The 16,453-nt window shown below is 39.7% G+C and overlaps 1 protein-coding gene across 5 annotated transcripts in view; it reads left to right on the top strand.

Annotated features, from left to right (window-relative positions):
- The window catches only part of PHKB (phosphorylase kinase regulatory subunit beta), a 67,856-nt gene that overhangs the window by 31,073 nt on the left and 20,330 nt on the right, over window positions 1-16,453 (top strand). For all 5 annotated transcript variants that reach the window (XM_030955822.1, XM_030955823.1, XM_030955824.1 and 2 more), the window contains 6 exons: window positions 1,007-1,165; window positions 4,240-4,334; window positions 11,591-11,646; window positions 11,812-11,905; window positions 15,341-15,424; window positions 15,613-15,717. In XM_030955822.1, coding sequence (XP_030811682.1) covers window positions 1,007-1,165; window positions 4,240-4,334; window positions 11,591-11,646; window positions 11,812-11,905; window positions 15,341-15,424; window positions 15,613-15,717 — 593 coding nt within the window. The remainder of the gene's footprint in view (window positions 1-1,006; window positions 1,166-4,239; window positions 4,335-11,590; window positions 11,647-11,811; window positions 11,906-15,340; window positions 15,425-15,612; window positions 15,718-16,453) is intronic.

Genomic DNA, 16,453 nt, shown 5'->3' with positions numbered 1-16,453 from the left:
AATTTTTCTTGCTGGTTGTTGCTTTTTTCTGATTAATAATGAGTATGTGAAGGTTCATGCACACTAAATTAATCTTGTGGTTCCTTTGTTGCATGTCATGACAAATGTCACATCTTAAAATTTCTGGGTGTGTTTTGGTGCCTCACTTATTTGAATCTAATATCTCTAATAAGTGTTGCTTTTCCTTTTTTTTCCTCTGCTTCTTCCCAGTAATTTGGTTTTTTCCTAAGCAAATAGTAAGACGCTACAGCTTTATTCTGTTTATCACCTGTTGTTTATCCAAATTAGTTCAAGAGTAGAGCAATATTAAGGTGGAATTTAATTATGCAGGAAGCATATTAATTTGCTTTTCAATTTCATATAATTAGGTCAATCATTTGTAATCATGTCTCTAAATTCCTGATGCATGTCCACTTGAGAAGTTCTGAAATAAAAGTTTAAAATGATCAGCAATACCTGTGGCATAATTCTAGATACAAGGTATGTATCTTTAGTAGAGAAGTTATGCCATTTTGTTTCATGATGTTTCAGGATTCATGATGTTTCAAGAATAATTTTAAACATTTGATGAATAAAATTATCCAAGACCAAGTTGACTCTTTTTTGAGCAGGAATTTTAGTTAGAAAGAATTGTCTGAAATTGAGCCTGTTTTAACTGGGGCACCACACCCTGAGTGTTTCACTGGGACCCAGCTTGCATAGCTTTTGCTAAAGGCTTTCTGCATTTTCCTTCAGGTGGCTTCTGTTAGTTTCAGTTAGCACAGAAGGTGCTGCACAGACAACATACCTGTTCTGGGAAGAATTCTGAGGAAGTGTCTGGTGAAATTCAAAGTAGTTTAACATTGCCCTGAGATTCCTGTCTGAGATAACAACGAATGACAATGTCTGTTCAAACTGTTACTGGGGTGCAAGATTTCCTGGTCTGGATCCACTTCAGCTTTCTTAGGGGACTCCAGTCAAGTGATGGCAGTGATATTTACTCTCTGGCTGTGCTTGCTGTCCCCAGGGTGCCCTGTTGTCCCCAAGTATTACTACGTGCCTGCTGACTTTGTGGAGCTGGAGCAGAGGAGCCCGGGCAGCCAGCGGCGCTTCCCCAGTAACAACGGGCGGGACGGGAAGCTGTTCCTGTGGGGCCAGGCCGTGTACATCATTGCCAAGCTGCTGGGTGAGAGCTGCCTCCTGCACCTTTGGCCTGCCTTCCTCCTCAATCCAAACTAGCGCTGCCTTTCTCTGGGACAGATAAAAATTGCTTTGCAGTCTTGTTTTTATGCTGCATGCTATAAAGCTTAGTGGAATATTTCATAGAGTACTGAAAATCTAAACATGATGACAATTTTCTTGTTTTTCTGGCTTTCTCTCTTATTTCCTTTTCTTCATGACAGAATATATTGATGTGATGCTTTCTGGGTTAACTATATCAGCTTCATTTGTACAGTCATGAAGCTGTATCAGTTTCATCACTGTACAGATACACTAAAAATCATCACCCCAACTGCAATACTCCTCCCCTTAACCCTCCTCTCCTCATGCAAACACCTATGAACTAACATTGCATTGTAAATGATTTATAGCATTTATTTCAAATTATTGACTGCTTAAGCAAGACAAGTTGAAACTTGGAGTAGTTGCAGTCTCAGAAAAAGGCAATGATTCATTCATCTGCGTTATTTTTACCCTTTTTCAATTGTATGAGCAATTGAATGTGCATGTCAAAGTTTGACCAGTGAAGGTTGTTATGGTGAATTTCAGTCACAAACTCTCAGTCTCACTTGGAATGGTTTTATAGGCTAATGCAAAAAGAATGGTTAATCCAGAAAAATCTTCATGGTTGGATTTTTTCTTTAGTATTTCTTTCAGGAGAAAGATATATTACTTTATTTTAACGTGATCAGCAGTTACCTAGTAATCAGTAGATGGAGTTCTGGAAACCATTTTTCTGTTAACACAGAAGGAAAACAGGTTGTTGGTAATAAAAATGAGAGAAATTTAAGAGGAGTTTAAAAATTCAGCAGTTGGCAAGAACAGTGAATGTATCTTTAGGTATAGAGGGACAGAGTCAGTCTGGTACTCCACCTGTTTGGTTTTGCTGTATTCCTTGCAAAATTCCTCTTTTTGCCAACCCTTCAAAGTAAATGCAAGCAATCTCACTATTAAGTAAAAAAATAATTTATCTTATAAGAGTATTAGCCAAGTAATCCTCTAGTGTGTGTGTAGGTTGCTGTAGTAGTTCTGCTAGTATTGATCTGATATTTGTGTGTTTCTGTGCCTGCAGAATGCTGGTTAATAAGTTCTATTTATAGTTTGCTAGCTGTTGTTTGTGTAACATAAACATTCTTGTGTTTCAGTTTGTTGCTGAACCTTCTTATACATTGGTTTTTTATTTTTTTTATTTTTAAATTTTTTTTTCAAAACATTCAAAATTTCAGTGCAATTTTTTCCCTGCTTCCCTCGTAGTCTTTGGAGATCTTAGAGCAGTGTGTTCATCAGAGGTTGTTTTATCAGGGACTCCATTTATTCCTGCTAATTTAGAGTTGGTGCATTCAATTTTGCTCCTTACTGGTGAAAACCTACTTGAATAACAATCTTGTCCTTGGTGAAAGTGTTTGTGTGTCTTACTTTACTTGTTGGTGGTTGCTAATTAAATGGAAGCCTGGCTCCAAATACTTTGATATCTTGGAAGGTATTGGTTTCCCATTTCATTATCCATTCAGAAATCATTGTGTTGCCTCCAGGGTATCAATTAATTTGTGTTTGTTCAGCCTCCTTGCTCCTGCTGTGTAGGCAGCACACAGTACCACCTTTGTAGTCCTGTAGCCCCTGCTGCTGTCTCTGGGCTTGGGCTCTGCCTCTTGAGGTCCAAATATTTCTAAATGCAGCAACATGAGCCTGAGTCAATTCTTACCCTCCCACAGAGGGGCAAACAGAAATAGGGAAGTCAAAATCTTGATCCTGCTTACAAACACTGAGTAACAGAGTGAAAGTGCCTGTATGTCACTGTTGGAGGGCACATTTCTGTAAGTGAAAAAATTGTTTATGAGGGAAAAAAGCATGTGTTTTGCAGGTGGTGATGCTGTTTTCCTCAAAATTTCTTTCTTGCTTTGGATGAGGAGGCTTGTAAAACCTTTATGTTAAGGTTCCCATTTTGGAGCAAAGGAAAGGAGTCCCAGGTATTCAGCTGTTTCATGCAACCGAAAATGACTCGGTCTTTTGTTTAGTAGCTCACTTTGCTTTGATTTTCCTTAGAGTTCTTTTATCTTGTTCTGTGGATTCAGTGCTGCCTAGAACTAAGAATTTTAGTAATATTTTTATGGACCAAATGAATTAAATGTTGTCAGCTGCTGCTGATGCAGATAGGGAGCTAACAAAAGAACCTGCTTTTGCAGTCCTGCACATTTGTACTTGTGATAATGGTGATGAATATTCACTAGCAGTTAGGTTAAGTTTTATATTAGTCTATTGATATATTGTGACTTACTCTGTGTTAGAAATTAGATCGAGTTTAGACAGTTTCCTGTCAAAATACAATTTTGCTAGGAGAAAGCTTATTTTAAGGGTATAATAGCTCATACTAGATTATGAAGGTGTATTCAAGGAATTTGTTGAAACTTTTTAATAGTGTATTTTTATTGGAGTGCTTTTTCAGGAGAAGGTTAAAATACTGGGGTTTTAGGTTTAGTGGGGTTTTTCTCCCCCATGTAAAAAAACTCCATGTAGAAACTGCTAGATTTCAAATATTTTTAAATAGTTTTTTTCACAATTTCTTCCTAAATTAACCTATTGAGAGGCACCTTTGATATCTCTTGTTCTTTCCAGGATTCAAGTCAAGTGATTACCTTGAGATAGAGGCTGTCTGCTTTTCTGCAAAGCTAAAAAATTCTTGATGATAATTTGGTTTATAGTTAAAGCTCTAGAATAATTCCATGGTTGTGGATTAAGGGCTTTTTAAGTGACTTGTGTTGTGGAGTCTGTTGTCTGCATATCATCTATTAACATATCTTTGTGAGCAAATAAAGGCTTGGGTTTTTATACTACAGTGCTGTAATTAGCTGTAGCAAAAACAAAGCTTGAGTCATGCATTTTAAAATTAATAGAATTCTGAATTTTTCAGAATATGCTTTATAAGTCATTGATCTAAAACAAAGCACAACCAACTACAACATAAAAGTTGACGTGGCTTCTTCACAAAAGCTGCAGAAAATACCAAAGTCATTCTGTATTTCTATTCTCATTTCCTTTCAGCTGATAAATTAGTGAGTCCTAAAGATCTGGACCCCATTGGGCGGTACGTGGCTCCCCAGGACCAGCGCAACGTCAGCATGAGGTTCTCCAACCAGGTCAGCATCAGCTTGCTGTTATTATATTTGTATTGAAAAATTGTCATCTAGGTGCTATTCATGGTCCTCTAATGTTGCAGCTAAAGTGCAAAGAAAATATTCAAATGTGTGTACATTTTCTGAATTGATGGAGGATTGCTTTTAAAAGGAAATTTTAGCATCTTCAGTTTTGAGGAAGTGATGAACATTTGCCTTCAAATTAAGTGATGCAGTCAAAATGATAGCTAAAATGTAAATATAAATAACTGCTAATAAACAGGTATGTGTCTTGAGTTTTAAGTTATGTTAGGAAGGCAAGAATGAACCTGCTTTTCTTATTCCTTCAAAGTAATTTCAACTGCAATATATTACTATTTTTTGTATTTAGAGCTCCTAAGAGCTACAAGAATGAGGTGGTTTTGGGGTTTCTTTTGTATAGTTGATACACCATCCCTGAAGGTATTTAAAAGATGTGCAGATGTGGCATTTAGGGACAGGGTTCAGTGTGGGTTTAGGAGTGCTGGCTCAGTGGTTGGACTCTGACTGTAAAGGCCTTTAATGATTCTGCGATTCCATGTGCTCCTGTATTTGGATAAATGCATGTTAGGAGTGAGTGACCAGGGATGGGGAATGTTTGAAACATGGTAATTCAAATCTGTAATGAATGGGACAGCAAGATATGTCCATGTCTGTGTGTAGGGAACTCCTTTAGTTAAACAGGTAAGAACTGTGTCTATGGAAATGTGTAGCTCAAAGATGTGTTTCAGCCTTTTTATTTTTGTATAAGGAATGTATATTTAAGAAGTTCCTTGTTCAGCATTGTGAATTTGTCATTGAAGCATAAGAGATGAAGTATTTATCTTAAGATTCACTCGAAGTTCAGAACTGAACAATGTTTTTCTTGTTCTATCCAAATGCTGCTTATCCCCTCAGTTTGCTACTATTTCCTGTTTCCAAGGTAATCCATGTGCCTGGCTGTTGGTTCATTCATAAGGAGACTTTCATTGCTCACAGGGCAGCACTTGCCATGTTCCTGTGACATAATGAAAGTTCAGTGATGTCCTTTGTTCCTGGTTTCTTTGTTTGTTCTTCATCATGGGATTATGAATGTGACAGAAGCTGGGGGCTGCTGGCCCTTTTGGGGTGCCCTCAGGAGGGGCCTGTGTTGAGTCAGCCCATCTGATTCCTCTTTCTTTGATTCTTCAAACCAGTCAGTTTTAATATGCCACAGCTGAGCACTTTGAAGAAGATGAGGCTTTGTTCTAAAGGCACTCTGTGACTCATCAGGAAGTGTCTTAGCAGAAAAGCACTTTTACAACTGTTTGGGGTACCCAGTATGGGATAGGCAGTTTCCAGATCTTCAGAGAGAAATAGCCTCTGCTCCGAGAGCTTCCCAAAAGTGATAATAAATAATGCAATGATAATTTATTTTCTCATGGCTTAGACATTGAGGGCCTCTTAGTGAGTCACTAAAGAACTTAGTAAAATGCAGCTACCCAGTAAAATTCAGCAATGCAGTGGGGACTTTAAAGTCAACAGTGTTGAATGCATTGAGAATAACAGCTCCATTTTGATATTTTACTTCATCTTCAGACAGTGCATGAAGAAGGAAGGAAATTCTGAGCATGCCTAGGTCTGCTTATAGCTGTGCTCTTCCCAGTGGTGATACTCCTTTGCCAGAGATGACTGTGGATATGTTTCTTTGATTTGTAAATGCCAAAACTATCCAAGATGTGATTCCCAGTGAGGGTTAGAAGGAAGGGATGCCCTTCTGAATTAGTGGGAAATGGAGACTGTGGCATCAGGCCTTTGGCATTGCAGCCAGGAGGTTGTGGGATTTCTTTGGGATAGTTTGTACTGAAACAGCTGCTGCAGTATTTTGGGTGATTTTACTGCTGCAGTATCAGAGCAAAATATTCCTTCATGCAGATGTCAAATGGGTCTTTGTTAAGAGAAGGGTAAAGATGCCCTGACATGACTCAGGAGAGCTGTACCGGCAAAGGTCTTCAAGTTCCAGACAAGAATCTTGAGTTTGGCTTTTTTAATCCACATTTCAGATTTGCTTAACCAGTTTGTCTGGATATTTGATTATGCCATTTTATCTAATTGAGGTAATTTATGCAAAATCAGTATCATATTTGCCTTAAAGTGCAGGGAAAATGACTAAAAATACCATACAAAATGAGAACACAGCACATCTTAATGATGTCTTTAGAAATCAAAAGTGGTTTCTTCTCTTTAATGATGTCTTCTCTTTTCCATATAGCTAAAGAATTAGTCAGTTAAATTGAACAGAAAACTATTTCCATTTGTATTAAATTTTATTCATGCAAGCAATAAATAAGGATATGTAAACATTTCAGAAGCCTGTGTATATAAATTTTGTTGTGATACTGTATTTTGAAAGGAGATGTACCAAAAAGAAGGCTTTTTACATTTTTATTTGAAGCTCTGTGCTAAGTAAATATTTCTTCAAGAAATATGTTTTCCATGTAGGCATGTTTTTATTTTGTGGCTGCATTGATTATAAACTCTAAACACTTGCCACTGAAAAATGTAATTAATTTAATATATTTGTGGCTTTGGTGCCACCACAAAAATATGTCTGATACCCACATAGTAGTGTAGATTTAAGCAAGCAATGGAACTTTATTTTTACAGCTTAGAAGCATCAATGAAGAATTAGGTAAAGGAAAGTAAGGTAATATAGACCTCCAAAGGTAAAAGGGCTATGAAAGCTGTGTATATAACCATGTATAATTACAGCTGGGAGTGCATCAGATAATCAGACCAAGGACAATCTCATTGCTTGTAGAAAACTGAGGCATCAAATGAGCAGTACAGTAAAAACATAATGGCTACCAGTACTCATTTTGTGTGTTTCTAGTTTGAAGGAAATGTTTTTTCACCTAATTCAATGCCAGAACCTGTTATTTCCCACTTCGAGGAGGCTGTGTCCATATGTTGTTTCTTGGGGGAGCGCCAGTGTGGTGCTGGAGCAGGGCTGTGTTTGCTGGGCTCAGTCTGTGTTCAGAGCACACTGGGACACTCTGTGTGTGCTTTGCACTCCTAACAGTCAGGTCAGAGCCCCTCCAGGAGTTCCAAAGAAATGGAACCATCCATACTCCCTTTACTGTGAAAGGAGATACTGCAGGGATTCTGCTTCAGGGAGACTCTTTAGAACTGAATTCCTTAAAGCGCTTCTTCTGAGCCTCCTCTTTAGTGCCTCCAGATTCAGGAGATTCTAGCTCAGTTTGGGTTGTTGCATTCTGTTTGGGAGGATGTAGTGTAGGAGAGGGCCTGAATGGTAACAACATTTGAGAAGTGAGGTAGGATGGGGCTTTTCTGGAATGGTTTTCTATTTTACTGGCACATGTGCAGGCTGATTTATTGCTATCTTGTGTTTAATTTCATCTTTAACACAAAATCATAATCTGACTATATTGCCAGAGTAGGATTATTTTGTGTTCTGAGTTAAATTGAAATATGTGTTTAGGGTTACAATTAACTGGATTCTCTGCATGTGATGGCTGTATTCTTTTAATGTTTTGCTGTACTAATCATTTGAAAGGATTTCATTTCAGGTTCAGGGAATTAAGATTAATGCCTAATGATGAAGAGAATTGGGAAGAGAGTAGTCAAAATAATAGACTGCTTATATTTTTTATTTGTTCAGAGAAATAGATGACATGTAAATAAGGAACTAAAATTATTACTTGTAGATAGACTGAGATATTTTAAGATTTTTATGTTTAGGATTAGAGCATGTCTAATTTGGGTGGAGCCATATTGGATGATTTGTTTTGTCATGTTAATTTTAAACATGTTCTTGCTTTCATTCCCATTAATACAATTGCCTACCACAGTTAACACAGTTCCAAACCTGCCAAATGCTGGTTGGGAATTTGAGGCACACACGGGTGCTGTGTTTGATTTCAGGGGCTGGTGTGTCTGTGCCAGCGGGCACAGAGTGGTCAGCAGTGGTCAGTGCTGCCAGGAGCTCAGTGCCAGTGGGCACAGGGGGGTCAGCACTGCCAGGAGCTCAGTGCCAGTGGGCACAGGGTGGTCAGCAGTGGTCAGCAGTGCCAGGAGCTCAGTGCCAGTGGGCACAGGGTGGTCAGCAGTGGTCAGTGGTGCCAGGAGCTCAGTGCCAGTGGGCACAGGGTGGTCAGCAGTGGTCAGCAGTGCCAGGAGCTCAGTGCCAGTGGGCACAGGATAGTCAGCAGTGGTCAGTGCTGCCAGGAGCTCAGTGCCAGTGGGCACAGGGTGGTCAGCAGTGGTCAGCAGTGCCAGGAGCTCAGTGCCAGTGGGCACAGGGTGGTCAGCAGTGGTCAGCACTGCCAGGAGCTCAGTGCCAGTGGGCACAGGGTGGTCAGCAGTGGTCAGCAGTGCCAGGAGCTCAGTGCCAGTGGGCACAGGATAGTCAGCAGTGGTCAGTGCTGCCAGGAGCTCAGTGCCAGTGGGCACAGGGTGGTCAGCAGTGGTCAGCAGTGCCAGGAGCTCAGTGCCAGTGGGCACAGGATAGTCAGCAGTGGTCAGTGCTGCCAGGAGCTCAGTGCCAGTGGGCACAGGATAGTCAGCAGTGGTCAGCAGTGCCAGGAGCTCAGTGCCAGTGGGCACAGGGTGGTCAGCAGTGGTCAGCAGTGCCAGGAGCTCAGTGCCAGTGGGCACAGGGTGGTCAGCAGTGGTCAGCAGTGCCAGGAGCTCAGTGCCAGTGGGCACAGGGTGGTCAGCAGTGGTCAGTGGTGGCCTGGGGCAGCTGCTGCTCAGGAGCAGCCAGGGGTCATGGGGGTGCAGTGCAGCCTCTCCTGTTGTGAGCTGTTCCCGTTTGCCTCTCCTCACTCCGTGCACTCAGGAATCCCAGTGGATGCCATTTCCATCCAGCTCTTCAATGCTCTGCCCCCTATCTCACATGCTCAATGAATGGGGTTTTTTCAGAGTTCTGAGGTTTCCTGGCAGTGGAAGCAGAAAGGCACAGTGATAACATCTGTGCAGTGAGAGGCTGATACTGAGCTGCTTTCTCTGCTTGTGCCAGGAACGGAGTCAGGGATTTTTCCCTTTATCCTACCTCCAGCAGTTTATAACCTTGTTAAAAACTGTGAATTTTTTTTTGAATTTTTTTTTTATTCTCCTTTTGGAGAGGAAGAACAACTAATCAGTCTTTTATCTTGTTCTTCTGAAGTATATTTATCATCTGCACAGCATGCAGAATACAGCTGAAACCAACCCTTCTGCCAAGGATCCAAGGTGGCAACACAAGGCAGGAGGGGGAGCCTGGGCAGGGGGGCTGTCCTGGTGTCTTGGGGAGACAGTGATGGATGTTGTGGGAGCAATACTTGAGCTGGCCTTATTAGAAATGAGAAAGCCAAGACATTAAAATGGAATTTTTAACAAGATGATTTATTTAGTGGAATATTTAGCAGTTTAATACTTTTCCATATCCCTTTTTTTTTTTTTAATATACAGCAAATACTATATAGCACAATCATCACTGGAAAGGGTGACTTCCTTTTTTTGAGTGTTTTAGCTATTATTTTGACCTGTGTTTCTCTAGGTCACTACTTGTGATCCTCCAGGCTATGACATGTCAAATGACAGTAACTAACTTTCTGTTTAATGTTGCAGCAATCCTGTAGTTGTACTGCAATGATACTTATATTTTTTCCACAATACTTTAAAAGATCTAGTAGTTTTTCACACAGATTTTGTGTTGTGCCAGTTGTGCTGTAGCTGCATTTATGTAGTTCTGGGCTGTGTTAGAACCACCATTTATTGGCTGCTGTAAATGAGTCCTGTCCTTGGCTGTGTGTGAGAGGCAGAACTCATGGGTTATGTACAATTTAGAGGCTGTGCTCACACAGTCCTGCTCAGCTCTTCAGTGAGAGGGGAACTGAGTCTTAGCTCAAAGGCCACTGCCAGGTTAGATCACAGGCTATGTGCAAATCATTACTCTTGGAAGGGCTCTCTCATTTTCAGGTTGGGGAGGCTTCTGCTTTTGGTTTTATACACAATGATTAGGGCTGAGTTTTGGGTTGAGTTTTCCTACTGTTTGTGTAAATACAAGTGATAGCACAATGATCTCATTCTGAGCAGGAAAATCTAATGTTGCTTGAACTTCTGACAGCTCATCTAGTCTCTTTATGCACATACTTTCATCAGAAACTTATTTCATGTGGCAAAAAGTCGAGAATTTTTAGTGCAAATGTAGTGCTGAGAGACTTCTGGGAAAAAGTTACCAAGAATTTCTTCTGCAAATCCCTAAGATCTTTATTGATATGAAGGCTCACAGCTCACAGCTGCCTGAGCAAGTAAGTGTTCCCTCTGAACTTCTCATTCTAAATCAATGTCTATCCCTCTGTCATCACAAAAAATGCTGTCTCTTTATACAATTGATAGAAGATGTGTTTAACTTCTGTCATTCATGTTCTGGTAGTTTCTAGACAAAAGCAGACAAAAGCATTTTAGCAATGAAAATGAGATCTGCTCTTAGTTGTGTTGTTCTACAGTCAGTGAATGCCAGAGGATGAACAAGGACCAGGGGGGTTGTGTTCATAGCTCATTGTGCCAGAGCCAGCAAAGGTGAATTGCCAGATTGAGACCCAGGGAGTTAAGTCAATGATTTCACCCAACATGTTGAATTCACTGCTATTTGCATGGTTTCCTGATGTAAAATACTGGTATTTATTTCAAACATGAAGTGTCAGTGTAATAAGCAGTGCAAGGAAATGCAGCTGTCTCCAGTAAATGTAATATGTCTTTCATGTCACTAAAAAGCACCTGTGTGATGACAATTTTTCAGAGTAAAGGTTTGAAATCATCAGGTCATTATTTCCAAGTGAATTTTATTGTTTACCCAAAAAGCTGAATAATTTTGCTCAGTACAAAAATATTTATCAAAACATCAGGTCATATCAGGCATATAGAAGATATTAATTGGATAAATTCCAAATTTTTGTACAAATAAAATGTTTTCCTTATCTAGTTCTTATTAATTAAAGAAACCCCCAAACTAATCCAAGCAGCGTAATTATTACCAGAAATCTGTTTATTACTAATTCTCCAAAATGTGTTTTGCAGAGTATTATTGGTAGGACAGGCTTCCTGTAGTCTTAAAATTTATAAATCTTTCAATTTGCTCATACCCTAAGAAAAAGCAATGCAGATAGTGCTGTCTGTCATAGTTGTGGATTGTTTGAATAGTCATTGTCCTTGGTCATGCTATTTAAATAAAATCTTTAGTTAGCAATGCCATTAATGATTTTGTCATTATTTTGCAGGGTCCCTTAGAAAATGATTTGGTGGTCCACGTGGCCCTGATAGCAGAAAGCCAGCGGTATGTGTTTGCTTTTGTTGAGTACCTGTGTATTAAGGAAGGGTTGAACAGTACATCTGAAATGGTGTAGAATAAAATGCTGCTACTTCTATACATCTGCTGCCAAGAGAATTATTAAAACTATTCTGTGATTTGTCATTAAATGTATCTGTATTTCATTTGTAGCCTGCAAGTTTTTCTGAACACGTATGGAATCCAAACTCAGACCCCCCAGCAGGTGGAACCAATTCAGATATGGGCGCAGAAAGAACTTGTCAAAGTAAGGAATTCTGCATTTAAAATTATTTATCCATCTGGGTATTTCTTTTGTAAAAACAAGGATTTATATCAAGCTATTGGCCTTATATCTCCCTAAGCTGTTGTCTACATATTTCTGTCCTCTCAAAGCAGTTGCAAGGTGTGCTGGCACTGGAAGTTACAGATGCCTGCAGCTTTCAGGGAAATGTAGGAGCCCACATGTTCTGTATTATCTGATTAAGTTTATTGCCTGAGCCACTTTCAAAGTATAATGCATGAATAATAAAATCTTAATAACATTAGTAACTTGGTAAACTGAATGAATTTTGATGGAGAAACAAGCAAATGAGCCATAGTCAAAGAAATGGATTAAGGCAGTAGGCATAAACCATGACAGGATTCATAGTGCAGCCCCTGCAACAGGCAATATCCACATCTCTGTCACTGGTTTCCTTTGGATTGGCTATATCCAGGAAGTTTTGGGTTTGAAATCCTTTTTGGTCTACCCCTTTAGCTGAGCACATTTAACACAGCACAGTTACAAATTACTGGGATGAAGGATCATCTTCAGCATCCCCTTCATCCTCCCTGGAGAATCTGTTTTCTGCTGGGGCAAGGAGTCTCCTGAGGGACAACCACATCCTTCCAGGCCTGGGCTGGCCCTGCTGGTCCTGGCTGTAGGTCAGACACAAAGCTCCTGCTGACCCTGTGTTGTACAAATGGTGTCACACAAGAGTGATGAATGTGTGGGGCAGTGCAGTGACAAATTCTTTGTCAGATCCCCAGTGTAGAACAGATCACTGTGTAGGGCCCTCCCTCAGAAATCAGGTCACATGGCCAGTGCCATGATGTATCAGGAGTGTGTAGGACACAAGGAAAAAAGTCAACCCAAAAATAGAGAATATAGCAGCATAGTTTGGGTTTCGTAAGTTTGTGAGGATGAAGGATGTGCTAAACCTGGCTGTGGCTTATTCAGAAAAATGCTTACCCCAAATTATGGCTGCCACTAACTCCTGAGAAGGACTAAAACAGGAGGAGGAGAAAAAGCCCTGTTTCCATTCAGCCTTGTTCATTTCTGAACCCATTTTTACTCACTAGCTTTCATGATAATATATTCCAAAATATGTTCTCTTTGTCTGTATCTGTCCTGAAATTCTGTACTGAAACTTTGGTTTAAGAAATGAATACTCCATAACTTTACTATAGAGGTATACATTGTCTCTCTTTTGTGGTTTTCCTGCCAAAAGGATGAGATCTTCATTAAGTTTTATTATTATCACTTAAATTCCTATCTATGGAAAAGTCTGTGTTAAGATTTATTTTTCTAAAGCTGTTGAGACATCTGGCAATTCTGACACTTCCTTTATCCTTATGATGGGTAGGTACAGCTGCCTCATCAAAACTTACTATGTAAAGGAGTGCCATGAAAATATTAATTCACCTGATACAAAACCTCTTCTTAATGGGCTTCTAATAAAGGCTCTGCCAGAGCTATGAAGTAAAGAGAGTGTTTGGGGTGTTATGAGAACTGGGGTTTGATCTTGGGGCTTATGCCAATAACCAAAATGAACCAAAAAGCAAACAAACAAAAGCTCCTGGCAGTATTTGTCATCCTTTGAGGGGAAAGGAAGCCAACAGTGGAACAGTCAATGTATTTTGGGGAATAGAAGGTTGATCTGTGGAAAATACGGATCTCAATATTTCCTACTCTGATGCTGTCAGTTCTAAGGAGGATTTAATTTAATCAGAAACTTTTGGACTGCTCCAGTAGTGTATGATAACAGTTTTAATCTCTAGACTTATTAACAGGCATGTGTCCAAAGAAGTGCTGTAAAACAAATGGATGGGGACTGAAAGTAGAACTTAAAGTCATGTAAAGATATCCACAAACTGGGGGCAGTGGGAAAAGAGAAGAAAGATATAAATAATAACATGGGACAAGATACATGGAATACATAGGAAAAAAGTACATGTGGAATGGAAGTACAGTACAGGAGAGGAGCAGAGCACCCCTGGGCATGGACTTGAGAGGAGGAGAGGGAGCACAGAAGCAGATGGTGTGCAAGACAGCTGCATTTTGGGTCATGCTCATAAATCAACCCCACAGCCCAGTCTGCTTTCCCAGCTATTTCTTGCTATTAGCAGCTTAATAATCCAGAATTGAAGGGCTTTTTAATAAAAAAACCCAAAGGTGCTCGAAGCAGCTGGACTTGAATGAATTGTGCCTGGTGCTGGATATGAGCTTTGATTGGAACAGATCAGGCTGGAGAACTCTCACTAGAGGAGGAAACTGCTGCAGTAGCCTGTGTGCCAACAGGGGCCTCAAGCTACAGAGTCCTCAAGGAAACAGACAATATTACAATGCTAATGCAGTTCTGCTTTTGTTAAGAAAGTATTTCATGTTCTGCATTCCAGCAAAATGAAGGTGCTTTTAGTATTAACTGGCCCTGTCTGCTGCCATTCTTCCAGTCTCCCTCATTTACCACAGCAGAGGTTCAGCATTGTTTGTTATGTACAGGTGGGTTGTTGAGGCTATCAGTCTTCTGGATTCCCCACTTGAATCCAGTTCCTTACTCTGGATGAACAGGTCTTGTAGGTAATTTTGTTTATTTTCTTTTTTAAATAGCTTTGGGTATTAGTGCAGAAACATGAGCAGGATCAGGAAGACCCCAGGCTGACAGCAATAAAAAGCTATTGAGTGTAATGTTTGTTCAAGTGTTTGCTTTCATTTGCTTCTGAATTATCTTCCTATAACACAAAGAAAGATTGAACTTCGGAAAATGTTCAGAATTCTGAATATTCTGCAGAAATGGTGGATTCCTTACCTAAAACAGGCCAAGTAAGGAAAAATTACATCTTTCAGCCAGGTTTAACTGATGCATTTATACTGTATTGCTCACAGATTAGTTGTTTTCTTACGGTTTTATACTCATACAATGTAATAAGGGAAAGTTATTTTTGCAAAATTGTATCAGTTGAATGACAGGCATACATAACTAATAAGAATCAAGCTGTGAATAATGAGATAATTCCCTCTTGCTTGTGTTGCTGATGCATTAATTTTACAAATTTGTACAAAGATATTTAAAGAGTTCCTATATTACTCTTTTACTTTTGTATCCACTCTGGAAAAGCATTGCAGAAGGCAAATTTGGCTAGCCAATAAATGCAAATGATCCTTTAAAAATTATTTCAATAAGCAATTTAAAAAATCAATAAATATTTTGCTTACATAGAATAGAAAAGTAATCACAGCAAGAAGTTAAAAGGAAGACCTACTATAGGAAACAACAAGTGTTTTTTAGAAAACACAACCCTGAACAGCAATAGCAGCCACATTTTCTGAATCATTTTCTAATCAAAGCAGACTGCACACAGCCTTCTTTGTGAGATGTGGCAGGAGATGAAAAAGGCTGGTATCTAAGTTCTTATCAGTTTTCATGACTCTTTCTCACAGGCTTACTTCCATTTGGGAGTCAATGAGAAGCTGGGATTATCTGGAAGACCGGACAGACCCATAGGATGCCTTGGAACATCAAAGGTTATTACAAGAAAAGTTTATATTCTTATTATTGATAAATATTTCAGATAAACATTTAGTCTATGTAATTTTAACTAGAATTGAAATGTAATGTTATTTTATGCATATTTTATGACGTTCAAGTCCTGGTATTTGGCTCTGATGAACGTTTTAAAGAAAAGATTAATGGAAGTTTTCTTTCTCAACAGATTTATCGAATCCTGGGGAAGACTGTAGTTTGCTACTCGATCATTTTTGATCTCAGTGATTTCTACATGTCTCAGGATGTTATGATGTTGATTGATGACATTAAGGTATTTGTAACTTTTCATTTGAGTAACTGACAAAAATAGTCTGTAGAAGAATAAACTGTGCAGTCTGATGAAACAGAAGACTGAAGGGGGAACACAGTAGAGTGTGTATTATTATAATACAAAAATAAACCTGCAGCTAGAAAGTGTATTGAGACAAATATCCTGCCCAGTATGAGTTCTAGTGAGTATCTCTCTGTGACAAAAAAACCTGCCCCCCAAGTGCCTGGGAATGCTGTAGGGCAGCAAGCAAATTATCATTAGTTTCTTTGGGAGAACAAATGTTGTTGCCTGAAAAAAGGAACAAGACTGGTGTTTACAGGAGATATGAAAGCCTTACATGGACGAAACACTACTTGATTTTGCACAAATATTAAAACTGCCCCCCTTCCCTGCCTGTAAGGTTGACAGCAGCTCAGAGCTCATTGCCCACATGCACAGAAGGTGGCCCTGGTGCTTCCATCCCTGTGGCTGGGATTCAAGCCCTGGATCCCCCCCACACATTTTCTAGGTTGCTGCCTGTAGTTCAGAGACTGCCCTGTCTCATGCTTTGCTCCATGATCCATGCATTTTCTTAGGAGTATTTTAGAACACCTAGGAAATAGCAGGGCTTGACAGCAGCTTGTGCCCGTTGCAGAAATCTGTTGGTGCTTTAGTAGCTGAGGTGTTTTTAAGCTGCTGTGGTTCTCAGGGCTGTAGGTGCTCTGCTGTCTTGCACTGTGTGCTGGGGTAGGCTGTG

This window comes from Camarhynchus parvulus, chromosome 11, assembly GCF_901933205.1.
Source record: "Camarhynchus parvulus chromosome 11, STF_HiC, whole genome shotgun sequence".
NCBI lineage: Eukaryota > Metazoa > Chordata > Aves > Passeriformes > Thraupidae > Camarhynchus > Camarhynchus parvulus.
This window is presented reverse-complemented; position numbering and strand designations above follow the sequence as displayed.